The following is a 13,407-nucleotide window of genomic DNA, read 5'->3' as shown; positions in this document are numbered from 1 at the left end:
GCTTAGAGGGAACTTTGCGGCCTGCACTGGGCTAAAGTGACTTGAAGTGACATCAGCCCTCTCTAGGAATCACCAGAAGCTGGTGATTTTATCATCGAGATTCAGGCAATTCTGGGTTTTGCATTGGAAGTGACATCATGGTGTTGCCAATGGCAACCTCCTATGTCCCCACCCCATGTATCACTGGTTGCCAGGCCAAGTGGGGGTGAGGGGGTGGGGTGTCTTAATGACCTTTTGCTCCAGTGATATGTTGCAGTAAATACTAGCTTGCTCTGTCTATTGTTAGATAATGTTTGAGGATATCACAGTGTAATTTGAAGCAAAATTACTCCCCTCTAGGCCTATTGACTTCAGCTGCTAATCTCTTCCACTTCTGAGTGCTTATATGATACAGATACATTAGCTGAGAGTTTAAATATATTTAGAGAAATTGAGAGAGCTTCCCCCCCCTCCCCACTTGAACGTTTTTAAGAGCATTTCTCAAATTGGCTCTAAAGTACTTCAACTTCTGTTTTCCCAGTGGGATGAGACCTGCTCAGAGTAACTAAAGTTTCCTTGTCTGATAAATAAAAAGATTACAGCAATAACTGCTGTCAGCATTTTTCTCATTTAAACAAATAAAGCTGACAAATGATGAAGTTTGGTGCAGCTCTGTTATGTTTAGTACATACCAAGCAATTATTCATCCTCTGCCAGCATTAGTCTGTCTGCTGCTAAACCACCCAGCAGTGCAGAAAGCTTATTAGCATAGCAGTACCAGAGGCGAAATTCCATATTCTTTGAGGCTGGGCTGGATGACAAAGGATGATGCTTATAATTTGCACAATAATTTAAAGGGCCGGGCAACTGCTGCAAATTGGAATTGCATAAGGTATCAGGGAACAATGTTGGCTTTCATTTATAACACATTGGTTCTTCCTCAAATTGATTACCATGTTCTTGCCGTGTAGTTTCCTATATTTGTTTTTCCTCCTCCCTCCTCTAGGCATAAGACAGCTGAAGTGTAAGGGAATAGAATAGATTTCTCTAGCAAATATGCCCATCCTGTAACTTCATTATTATTATTTCCCAAATAACTAGGCACCAAGTAACAGGTCAAATCAGTCAATCATAAAAGAAATCAACCCTGACTGTTCCCTGGAAGGCCAGATAATGAAACTGAAGCTCAAATACTTTGGCCACCAAATGAGAAGGGAGCACTCCCTGGAGAAGACCCTGATGCTGGGAAAGATTGAAGGTTAAAGAAGACGGGGACGGCAAAGGATGAGATGGTTAGACAGTGTCATAGATGCAACGAACATGAAATTGAGCCAACTTCAGAGGACAGCGGAAGACAGGAGGACCTGGCGGGAGCTGGTCCATGGGGTCGCAAAGAGTCGGACTCGACTGTGCGACTGAACAACAACAACAAATAACAGTTAAAAAGAAGAAGAGGACCAGTGCCCTGACTATAGGCTTATAATTGAAAGTATGTTTAGATTCATGGAGTGTCCACCATTAAATCCTCACAGTACCCCTGTTAAGGAAGTTATTAATAAACTGGTCAACAAGGTGCTTTTGAGGGATGAATTGAAACTAGGGATTAGACTGGGAGGCAAAAAATTACTCTGAAAAGGCCCGACATGGAGGATACGCCCCCCCCCCCCCCGAATTTCCCCGGTGGCCTTAATGGTCGGTCGACCTCTGACTGAACCCAAGGCATGATCTACACGTACTTCAGAATGAGATAGCAGAATGAAATCAGTCAACATATGAAGAGATGCCTTTTAATGTAAAAACCTGATGGCAATGTTTTAAGAGAAGCACATCAGGGATGCAAGATCTAGCCCAGCCAATTATTCTCTATGCTGGCTTTCTACTTTTGTAGGGAGTCTTTCTTACGTAGGGGAGGCTTTGAAAATGTGATCCTTTATTCTGAAATGAATGAGTCCATACTGTTTGTGGGTAAAGTGCCATCAAGGTGCAGCAGACTTATGGTGAACCTGTAGGGTTTTTAAAGCAAGAGACTAATAGGGGTGGTTTGCCATTGGCTTTCGTCTGCATAGCAACACTGGGATTCCATGGTAGTCTTCCATCCAAATACTAACCAGGGCCAATCCTGCTTAGCTTCTGAAATCTGATGAGATTGGGCTAGCCTTGGCCATCCAGATCAGGGCGAGTTCCTACTACTACTTCAGAATCCTCCTTCATTGTACTGCTGGTCACAAAGGCCAGGCTTGCATTCTCTGTACTGTACTGGGTTGAATATGATAGTTACTGTTTAGTGCCTATAAATCAGGCGTAGCACACTTCAACCTGCTTTCCTCCCTGCCATATAACACTTCTGCAGGACTCTCCTTCACCAGTGAATTACTAAAACACCTTTTCTCTATGTGTTGAGTTGCAGCTACATAATATGCAGAGGGATCTGTTTGTGTGAGAAGTGGTGCAGAAGGACAATTAGGTTGTTTTAAATGGCACACAAAAACAGAGAAACACAAGGAATCTTCAGTCCCAAAGCAGGGATGCTGCCAAACCTGGCAGCCCCCACAATTGTGATGATGGTTTTCCTTTGTGGGAATCAAACCTGCAAATCTTTAATGTTGTGCCACCCCACCTTGGGTCAATAGACCCCCATTAAAAATACAAATTCTTAACATCATATATTGTGTCAATTATGTGTAAATGGTGCATTAACTTGCAAAATGGAATAAGAGAAATAAATGGAGAACACCAGCGATGAAAATGGCCCACAAGATTTTTGTATAGGCATAATTCTCAGGATAGCGTTTTTGGGTGATCAAAAAGGATGCCCCATTCCTTTTTCACCAGCCAAAAGCTGCTTGAATCCAACCCTATACTTTCTTATCTATTTATATTTTCTCCCTTGTATTGTTTCTGTCCTTCTATTCCTGTATTGCCAAAGGGAAATGCTTAATGAAGTGTAGTCCCCCCCCCCTTGCAGCTGCTGTCCTGCTTAGTGCAACCCTCAAGGTTGCTTTTAAAAAATGCATGTCCTATTTTGGGGGGTAGGGGTTTCCCTCCCCCCCCACACTACTGGATTAATAGTGTGGGATTTTTGTTGTTGTTCTTGTTACTGTTGTTCAGTTGAAAGTTTTTAATATAAAAGATTTCTAGCATCCATTTGTGATTTTTTGTCTCCCTTTGTTTTCTCAACTGTTGCAGAAGCCAGATGCACCACACATCTGTTATGCATAGTAAGGGAGACCGGGATCGGTTTACACTGCAGATATGTATTCTAGGTATTAGTGCATTTTCAAATGCTGGTACATGGTAGGGAGAATGCCACTATACTTGCTTTGTTTCTCAGTCTAATGATGTGAGTAGGTCATACTGACTTTTAGAATTCTAAGAAGAGTACTGTTTGTAAACTTAGTTGGTAAACCCATCTGCAGACTCCACCCATATTCAATCTGTCTTAGACTTGATATCTCCTAAAAAACAAAAAAGACTGGTGAGTCTGGGGGACTTCTTGGCCCCTTCCCCAACTTACCAAACTCACCATCTCTCTACTGGCTATCCATTGTATCTTGGACCATGATTTTATACACACTTCATAGGGGAGTAAACCCCACTGAACTGAATGACACTTATTTTTGAATTGATATACTTAGGGTTGAGCTTGCAAACATGTTTTATGGTAGATCTAGGGTAGAGGGTTGACTGTCATGTGTACCGATTTGTATTGCTGCTATTGTTTTTTTGACTTTATGGTTGGCTTTTACTTTAACCTAAAATCATAGAATTATAGAGTTGGAAGGGACCTCCAGAGTCATCTAGTCCAATCCCCTGCACAGTGCAGGAAATTCACAAATACCTCCCCCCCAACCCACAGTGACCCCCCTGCTCCACACCTGGAAGAGGGCAAAAAAAAGCCAAACTACCCTGAAGAAAAATTGCTTCCTGACCCCAAAGTGGTGATCAGCATTTCCCTGGGCAGGTAAGAAAGGGCCACAAGAACTAAGCACTGATGCAACCCTTCCTGCCCTCCAATCTCATGATCTGCCTAAGTTCACAAAATCAGCATTGCTGTTAGATGGCCATCTAGCCTCTGTTTGAAAACCCCCAAAGAAGGAGAGCCCAGCACCTCAGGAGGAAGCCCGTTCCACTGAGGTCAGGAAGTTCTTCCTAATGTTTAGCCAAAAACTCTTGATTTAATTTCAACCCATTGGTTCTGGTCCAAACTTCTGTGGAAACAGAAAGCAACTCTGCACCATCCTCTATATGGCAGCCCTTCAAGTACTTGAAGACAGTTATCATATCGCCTCTGAGTCATCTCCTCTCCAAGCTAAACATAGTACGCTCCTTCAACCTTTCCTCATGGGACTTGGTCACCAGACCCCTCATCATCTTCATTGTCCTCCTCTGGACATGTTCCAGCTTGTCTAGTCTTATGTTTTCCCTCCCTGTTTTATGCTACTGCATTATATCATTTCATTTTATTCTGTATTGTTAAATTGCCTTAGATCTTAGATATGAAACAGAAAGGCAATTACAGCCCCTGCCCCTCTCCCCCAAAAAAGAGGAGAAGAAGAGATGGCAGAGCACTGCAGTATGCAAGTGTAAAAATCAGATTCTTTGTCAATGACAGAATAATGATGGTTTCTTTAATGGCTTATGGTCGCTAGTGGACCCAGCAGCTTGCACTGACCGTTCTACGATGAGAAGTGTTGTATTCCTCTGCAAGACATCAATCTGCAGCAGCTGTCTTTGGTGAGCAGCCTCTCAGATGACACAATTGCCCAGTGACTTCTCTAACCTTCACAACGAAATCGATGCTAAAACTTGCCCGTTTGTTCCGACTCCAGTGGAACGGGTCACTGAAACGGTTAAAAACTCCTGTAGATGGAAATGTGTTTGCTGTCCAAGCTGTACAATGGCAGCTGTTTGACCCAATTCAGTGAGCCACGCCAAGGATGGGTGAATGAGGTTTGGGTATTTGGACTTCAAGGTCAAGGCAGAGACTGTATCACTGGGTATATAACATACTATGTTCTTTGTGGCAGAGAAACTGTTTGAACTATTCGGATAGATGTGCCACAGAACTGTTTCAGGTAAACAGTGCTTTCAGTGAGTGGGTCCTAGATAATAGAAGTAGATCCAGCTCATCTTTTTGTAGTTTGCATTCCCAAATCCGAAAATACCCTTCCCAGAGAAGATAACATGGTACCAAACATGGCTGGCCCTTTATCAAATGTCACTCTGGGTAATGGACATCATTTGTTCCTCCTTCCATTCATGCAACTTTTAAACAGTATTTTATTGTATTTAGAACCCATTCCATGACTTCGATGCATGATTTGCATGCATAATTACACTTGTCATATATGATGATACATTTTCCCACTGGGCTTTATAAATCTGTATTTATTCATGTCACACACACACACACACACACACAACAATTGTGTTCCCTTTAAGCTCATGGAGGCTTTTCCATTCTACAAACAATTGAAATGTATGAGTGCCAAGTAATTAGATGCCAGTATTGAATGGAGCATGCTTATTTATTTATTTATTCGTTTATTTATTTAGACATGCACATCCTACTTCCTCCATACGTTCAAAGTGGCTTACAAATTACAGTATGAAAAGTATGCCATCACAGCTCAGTTACTCAGAACAGTCAACCCCCTCAATGCAAACTCTGTATCAAAATTCCAATTGCTCAACAAGTCACAAATTGTGGGCTAGATACTGTGATCTTTGAATGCAATGACTAGGGATCTTTCCTATGTTTCCCTCCGACTAATAGTTCCATCCAGGGAACAAGGGTGTCCAACTTCAGATTTCTAAATCTCTATCAAAAAGCTGTTCTTAGCTGGGGAAGTTGATTCCTGGGATAGCAGTACCTAGCGGGTCAGACAGATGCACACAGGAAGGGGGGGGCGGTACTTCCCATGTTATTCAGTGGAGCTTACTTCTAGGAAGTTGTCCTTAAGACTGCAGCTTTTATGTTTGACACAACATATGAAATTTAGCTGCAATGGTACAAACAGTTTTTTTCAAGCAAAGCAGTTTGGGGGGGGTAGATGGGTGAGGGTGATTTATTCATCTGCCCTCCACTCCCACTGCTTTATACTCTTCTGTGATTCGTGGCGCCGTCTCCTTTCCTGCAGCTTCCTTATTTATTTATTTATTTATTTTATTCAATTTATACCCCGCCCTCCCCGCAATGCAGGCTCAGGGCGGCTTACATGGAGGCTTTTTAAAGAGAAGAGATTGGATTTATACCCCGCCCTTCACTTGGAGTCTCAGAGCGGCTTACAAACTCCTTTCCCTTCCCCTCCCCACAACAGACACCCTGTGAGGTGGGTGGGGCTGAGAGAACTCTGACACAAACTGCTCTTTTTCAAGGACAGCTGTGCCAGAGCTTGTGACTGACCCAAGGTCACATCAGCAGGTGCAAGTGGAGGAGTGGGGAATCAAACCTGGTTCTCCCAGATTAGAGTCCGCACACTTAACCACCACACCAAACTGGCTCCCAGTTCCTTCCCACTGCTCCTTTGAGCAGAGATGGCTATGCCATTTTGTAGCCACATTTTTCACTTAAAAAAAACTCAGGTTCTAATGTAGAATCTCCCTAATTGAACAAAATTGATGATTCCCCCCACCAAAAAAAGATACAGATAAAACTTGACCACGTTATTGCTGCGAAAAGGGATCCCTGTCGTTTGCATCAATTGTGTAGAAATGTCACAGCAATAGTATTAAAATTATGTACAGCGTACAAACACCTTAAAAGAAACAAAACAAGCAAACAAACAAAAACCCACCAGCAGTGAAAATGGATGAGTTGTGAATGTTCACAGCATTACCATACAGAAACCAGTGGGGTGGGTCATATCCCTATCTTACCACTTCACTGAGCAAATTTTGTTTATTTAAATATTTATTTAAATATTCCTCTTGGCTCAGGTCTGAAGCCTTCTTCCAGTCTAAGGAGCCTCCCTCCAAATTGTAGCTCTTCCATTGGTGGGCCTAGAGGGGTAACACATATGGTGAGGGAACAAAAGCGTTTGGTTGGGGCACGTGTGTGTGTGTGAGTGTGTGTGTGTGTGTGTGTAAAGTGCCATCAAGCCTCAGCCTATCTTATGACAGCCCCATACGGTTTTCAAGGCAAGTGATTAAGCAGATTAAGCAGAGGTGGCTTGCCATTGCCTTCCTCTGCAACATCTCCCTTGGTGGTCTTCCATCCAAGTACCAACCCAGCTTTGTTTCTGGGCTTCAAAGAGATTGGGCTGTAACATTCCACATCCCACCTGAGGCAGACATAGGTGGAAATGCATATAGACATGTCTGAGTTTTCTGTATGGACTTTAAAAAAGCACTGTTAGAAAAAGACTACATTGTTTATGGGATTGCTGACACAACAGTGAATAGAATACTCTTCTTAATGAAGGGCAGACAGACATCCACAGTGACAGAGACCTTAGAAGTTATAATAAAGTTTGGATGGTTTTATTCACAGCACTATTTGAGGAATGGAAATAAAGCAAAGTTCAGCCATTTCTTATACACATATGTATCCCATGATACCACACAAGTCATTTTTTCCCCAAGTTGCACTGTGGCTTGCTTCAAGGGTCATAAAGCATGTAGCAACCATCTTTCTGATCATAAAATATGTGGCATCTGCTTTGCGGGGAGGACGGGGTATAAATTTGATAATAAATAAATTTTAAAAAAATAAAATATCTGATACAACCGTATATGTATGTATAGAACAAAGGGCTCCAACTCCAGATTCCTAAATCCCTGCCAAAAAGCTGGACTTAGCTGGAGTCAACTATAGTTGATGCTGACTGCAGATCATATTGGTAACATGCCATCCTTATATAGCAATATGGTAGCCTGATATGAATGTCAGCCCTGGTTAGTACTTGGATGGGAGACCTCCAAGGATGACTGCAGAGGAAGGCAATGACAAACCATCTCTGCTTCTCACTTGCCTTGAAAGCCCCTTGCCAGGGTTGCCATGATTTGGCTGCTACTTGACTGCGGTGGCTCAAGTGGTTAAGATGCTGAACTGCAGGCTGTGGAAGGTCAGTAGTTCAGCAGTTCAAGACCCAGGTGCCGCAAGACGGGGTGAGCTCCTGTCTCTAGTTCCAGCTCCTGCCAACCTAGCAGTTCGAAAGCAAGAAATTGCAAGTAGATAAATAGGTACCACTTCGGTGGGAAGGTAACAGCGTTCCGTGCGCCTTGGTGTTTAGTCATGCCGGCCACATGACCACGGAAACGTCTTCGGACAGCGCTGGCTCTTCGGCTTTGAAACGGAGATGAGCACCGCAACCCTAGAGTCGGATTCGACTGGCTTTCGAGCAAGGGAACCTTTACCTTTACTGACTGTTCTTTATACACACATGCATGCACACACACACGAAACAGAGATCCATATCTATCAAAGGCATCATCTGAGAAGAGGAGATTCCTTCTTTCTCAAAGTAGAGGATGGTTCTTCTAGCATCATGCCAGTCATCCATTAGCTAGTGTAGCATTCACATTTTACTGTAGACACCATTGGAGATGCCACCAAATATTCATTCTCTGGGTTCAGGATCTGATCTTTGATGGCTTGTAATCCTCAGTTTCAACTCAAAGTCAATAATCACAGCCCCATTTCTTCCCTGGATGTGCATCCAAATTAGAGGACTTCATTACCTTACCCCTGAACACACAGTATTTGGCAGCTAACTAGCCAAACCCAGGCAAGAAGAGAATCTAGCACCCAACTGAGTTGCAATCTCATGCTATCAGGATTCAGTCTCTGGCCCTGAGACTCTCATCTGACTCTCTGGACTGCCGGACCATTGCATGCCTTTGCTTTTCCCTCTTGCCCCATTGTGTTCTTGGGTTGAGCCCAGCTATCCACACACTCACTGTCAGGTGCTATGATTACTGCATTTCTCAGGTTGTCCCAGCTATGCTTTGCATGTGAACCAGGGAAGGATGCCATCACTAGGCACAGTCTTAACAGTGGCTTTCCCTCCCGTGTAAGGAACAAATGGAATATTTCTTACAAAATGGCGATCAATATATGTAATGTGTAATTTTTAGAAAAGAATAATAAATCTCTAAAAGAAAAAAAAAGAACTTCTGTACTAATTAATTGGGGACACCTTTCTAATCAATCACAATTGACTAAATGTTGGAGCCCTAAGCCAAACTAATAATTCAATTATTAAAAAATGGCAGCCTAGAAATTAAAAACGATCACCTTCAGCTGAAGGTTTGATGGGATAGAAAAGGTCTTAACACATTTCTAAAAACAGCAACAATTCTCCACCCCACCCCAAATGGAAATGAAACCTAGTCCCTTCCTTGGGAGGGATTTTTCTTTTCTTTTAAAGTAGGGTATGGAGAAATGCCTTGCCTCCTAGAAGGTTGGCAAGCAGGCTTTAAAATTGTCTTCCTCTGAGCTAAAGTGTGTGGGGGGATTAGCCCATGGCATTTCAGAAGCGCTTGAGTTAACTCTTTAGAAATGCTAATGGATCTGGCAGAAGAGACAATGGGATGTCAGCTCATCCCCTTTCTCCAGGCAGGAAACAGAGTGGGGAAGGCATTGGGCTAGACCAGCTCCAGACCCTATCTCCAGGAATGAGCTGGAGATTTCCCAGAAGGCCAGACCAGGGGGCTCCCATGATGCACCCGGGTATCCCAGGGTCCACCTGTATGACCTGGGCAGACCAGGTTGAAAGGGGTGGAGAGAGAAAAATTGGTGGAATCAGAGATTTAATTAAAGTGCTTGCTCCAAGGAACAAGGCTCTCTTTGTGCTGACTCTTGGAACAGACCTCTGAATGCTGGTCTGAAAGCCGGCAGCCATCTTTGGGGAGGCCATGGAGCCTGGTCCACTGGCTGTAGGGAGCCTGAGGTAATGGGACATCTTTAGAACATCTTGCAACTTTCTAAGTTTGTAAGTACCTACTCTAATTGTGACATCTAGTTAGAGTAAGTTTTAGAACCAGGGGAAGAAGGATACATTTATAACCAAATTTTTCATTGTTCTTCCATTTGCTGATCTGTTGTTGTGATTAAGTGTGCTTGAACTTACTGTCTTTTTAATAAATCCTTTTTAATATTGGATGTACCAAATAATCTGTACCACATTGTCCTCCAATCACTTGGACACACTATTAATTTGCCAGAGGGGGCCAGATTGGGAGGGAAGCTGTCAGGACACATGTTGCCAACCCTCCAGGGGAAACCCAAAGTTGCATTTGGTTTCTGTGCCGGGTAGCAGGAGACTTTGAGGCCAGGCCTCAGATCTGGGAAGTGGGATTGAGAGTCCTGTTCCTCTCCTTCAGGACCCCTAAAATGAACAGGTGGTGGCAATGAATACCCTGGTGAAAGGAAGAGGAATAGCTCCTTCCAGGAGCTGGTAACCCAGCAGAGTGGGTGGCCAGAACAGGGTCTGCAGGTCAAGCAGGCCTGTCCCATCTGATACGGTTCTACAGAAAAGAAGTTTTAATCTATGAAATCATCCTAACCTCCAGCTATGGAACTGAATTCAAGATGAATCTTTGAATTTATTGAGAGTGATTTCTTTTAACTGAACCCAAAGCACAAATCTCATAATTGCCTTGAGTCTGACACAAAATTGACTAAATCTATAAACATATTTTCAAAAATAAAAAGTTCAATAATCTTTTGAAGATAGTCCCCCCCCCAATTCTAGATAAGGGTAAAGAGTCCATTGGGGAGTGTTGTGGGGGGGGGGGGAGAACAGAGAGTTTTGGAAACATTGGCTCTCCTGCACTTAACATGACCCAAGTACAACAGTTTCCTTCAAATAAGGGCAGAGAAAAATTCTAATTAACTGAGCTCTGGGTTGCTTTGGAATTTCTAAAGACTTATATTTCATGTGGTGAACTGGGTGTGGATGATTTTTATTTCCAGTTAGAAATAGCTGGCTCATTCACAATCCGAACTACTCCTCAGAGGGCGAACATTTTGAAAAGCACAAAACGCTCAGTCAAAGCAAGACGCACAAATGCATTAGTACCTGCCTGGATTCTTTTATTCATGAGCCTCATCTCAGTGTAAAACGAAACACACATAATAGCCCTTGTGATTTAAGACCTGAGGTTCATCTATGCCAGCGTTCGGTTTGCCAGATCAGCAAAATGGCTCCCTTTGAATTCTCACAAGCATGGCCTAAGACTCATGGCAAGCCAGCTCTTGTTGCTTTGTCCTTAACCAAGTTCAAATATTTGGAGACAGCAATAAAAAATATTTCTCCAACTATTTATGATTTTCTAAATTTCTGCATTCATTCATTCTCTACTTCTCTGTCTCTCCCTCCCCCCCCTCTCTCACACACACAAACTACACTTTAGTCTCTTCACTTAAAGTGTTTCAAGATCATTTCAGTTGTCTATTAATACTTTTTTCCCCCTGCTTGAAGGTATTTTTGAGGGGAGACAGGATAACCAGAAACATACACACTGTTCTAAAGGTGGACACATTATTATTCATTTATAGAATGGCATTTTACTTGCTGTCCCCTGGTGTTGGGAAGAAGCAAGAAAAGAAAAGAATATCCGATATGAAGTCAACAGGTGCTGTATGTTTCATGCTATATTAATGTAGAAAGAATATTTGGGAACTGGAGTTAATCTGTCATGCCAAGGAACCCTTATGTTTCCTGTGAGCTTCCCCCTCTACTGCATCATAACATTAAAAAACAACAACAGTGCATTGAAATATTCATGTGATATTGTATTGTATCATATAGTTTGACCCTCAGTCAGATATTCCTGACATAGTTCTGGTATCATTTTATGCAACTAATGTGTTTCAAAAACATTTCCCCCTCAAGTTACTTGTCACAGAGTGTTACATAACAGTAATGAGGGCTTATAGTGTTATCTGCATGACATGCCAAGGGAGGTTCAGACTTGTTCAACTACTTTCCAAATAACTTTATTTAAAATGAAAAGTTTGGGTTTTGAGCTGGAACAAAATCAGTGCTCCAAACTACTAATAATGAACTGGAACCAACACCAAATTTCTAGTGCTTTTATCCCTAGGCTTCAACCCCAAAAATCTATGGAGGAGCATTTCGCCTGAATGAGTTTGATGTGACCAGCGGGGAAGGAAGGAGTGTTCAGCTGAGAGAAGACATTCCCTAAGATATGTCAGTCAGAAGTTGTTTAAGATTGCTCTCTTCTCTATCAGGAACGCTATCCATATTTTTGTGGCCTTGCTGTTTTGATTTGAAAACTGTGGTTTCTGACGTGGGTTCTCCCCGTTGCACTCCCCTTCCTGCCCCCACCCATGCTAAATTAAATTCAAAAGCACTGAGCCACAGCCACTGTCTTTTAGCCAATATTTGGGAAAGCAAAGTGTGACAAACTTATCTCCAAAACCAAAATGTGCAGTGCATCAAATGCAAAGAGCTGGGCGATTAGGGGTTAATGCCTCACTGTAAAGCACAGTTTGATTGGCAGGCTGCTGCCTGTGCACATCCCCTTCTCTCTGATTGGTCAGCACCAGCTCAGGAGAGTTTTATAAAGTCTTGCCAGTCTTGTCAGAGGGAGTCAGTCATCATTTGGACTTTGGCTTGGCAGTTGCCAGTCAGGAGGAGTGTGTGAATCCATCTTAGGGAAACAGACAAGTCACTTGGGAAGTGAAGGGACACAATTCCTTGTCCTTACTGTGTACCCACACATTTGAGGAAAAGTTCAAAAATCAGAACTTAAAGTCTAGGTGTCAGCCCTAGCTGAATCCCATGTATTTACAGTCTCCAGAAGTGGGGTTTAGGTTTGACAGAAGAGGCTGGACAGGAATTTGAAACCTGCCAGTCTAGCCAAACAGAAAAAGGAATATTGCTCCTAGAGAAAGGAGGATATTTCTTACCCAGTTATTCAGAGGGTTCAGGTCAGAAGGGACCTCTGGTTTGTGTGAAAAGGGAAACGGTCTTAGACTCCTCAAGAGTATAAAAGGGAAAGTTATAATCCCACAAGGGACGTGTCACTGGCTTCTCTTATGTTCTTATTGTTGCTGAAAAAAATCTCCAAGACAAGCACACCTCTCACACCAAGCTTGAACCAAATGGCTTCGTATTATAATTTCCAATCACAGCAACTTGGTGCCAGTCTCAGAAGCTCTAGCAGGTTTGTCCAGCGGATATAAGAAAACAAGGAATTAATGAGTTGTGTTACGATATGCCAATAAAGGTTTTGAACCTGAGTTGTGTCATGGAAGTTGTGGAAAAAAATATAATGCAATTGAAACAGCTGGGTCTTGCTGGTTGCTTTTCCGTTCAGACCTGTGAGTCACACAAGCTGGTCGACCCCTCTTCACTATCGCTGGACTCAGAATCTGGCTGTGTGTCAGCTGTCGTGGCGGGGTTCCCACAGTGGCAGCTGGGGGCTCAGATGTAGACAGCCGAAGGGGGTTTTTTC

The 13,407-nt window shown here is 42.9% G+C and overlaps 1 protein-coding gene across 1 annotated transcript in view; it reads left to right on the top strand.

Annotated features, from left to right (window-relative positions):
* The window catches only part of UNC5D (unc-5 netrin receptor D), a 296,399-nt gene that overhangs the window by 16,010 nt on the left and 266,982 nt on the right, over positions 1–13,407 (top strand). The window contains exon 2 of the mRNA XM_015411680.1: positions 6,919–6,936. Coding sequence (XP_015267166.1) covers positions 6,919–6,936 — 18 coding nt within the window. The remainder of the gene's footprint in view (positions 1–6,918; positions 6,937–13,407) is intronic.

Source organism: Gekko japonicus, unplaced genomic scaffold (assembly GCF_001447785.1).
Source record: "Gekko japonicus isolate JY-2015 unplaced genomic scaffold, Gekko_japonicus_V1.1 scaffold90, whole genome shotgun sequence".
NCBI classification, from domain to species: Eukaryota; Metazoa; Chordata; class Lepidosauria; order Squamata; family Gekkonidae; genus Gekko; species Gekko japonicus.
This window is presented reverse-complemented; position numbering and strand designations above follow the sequence as displayed.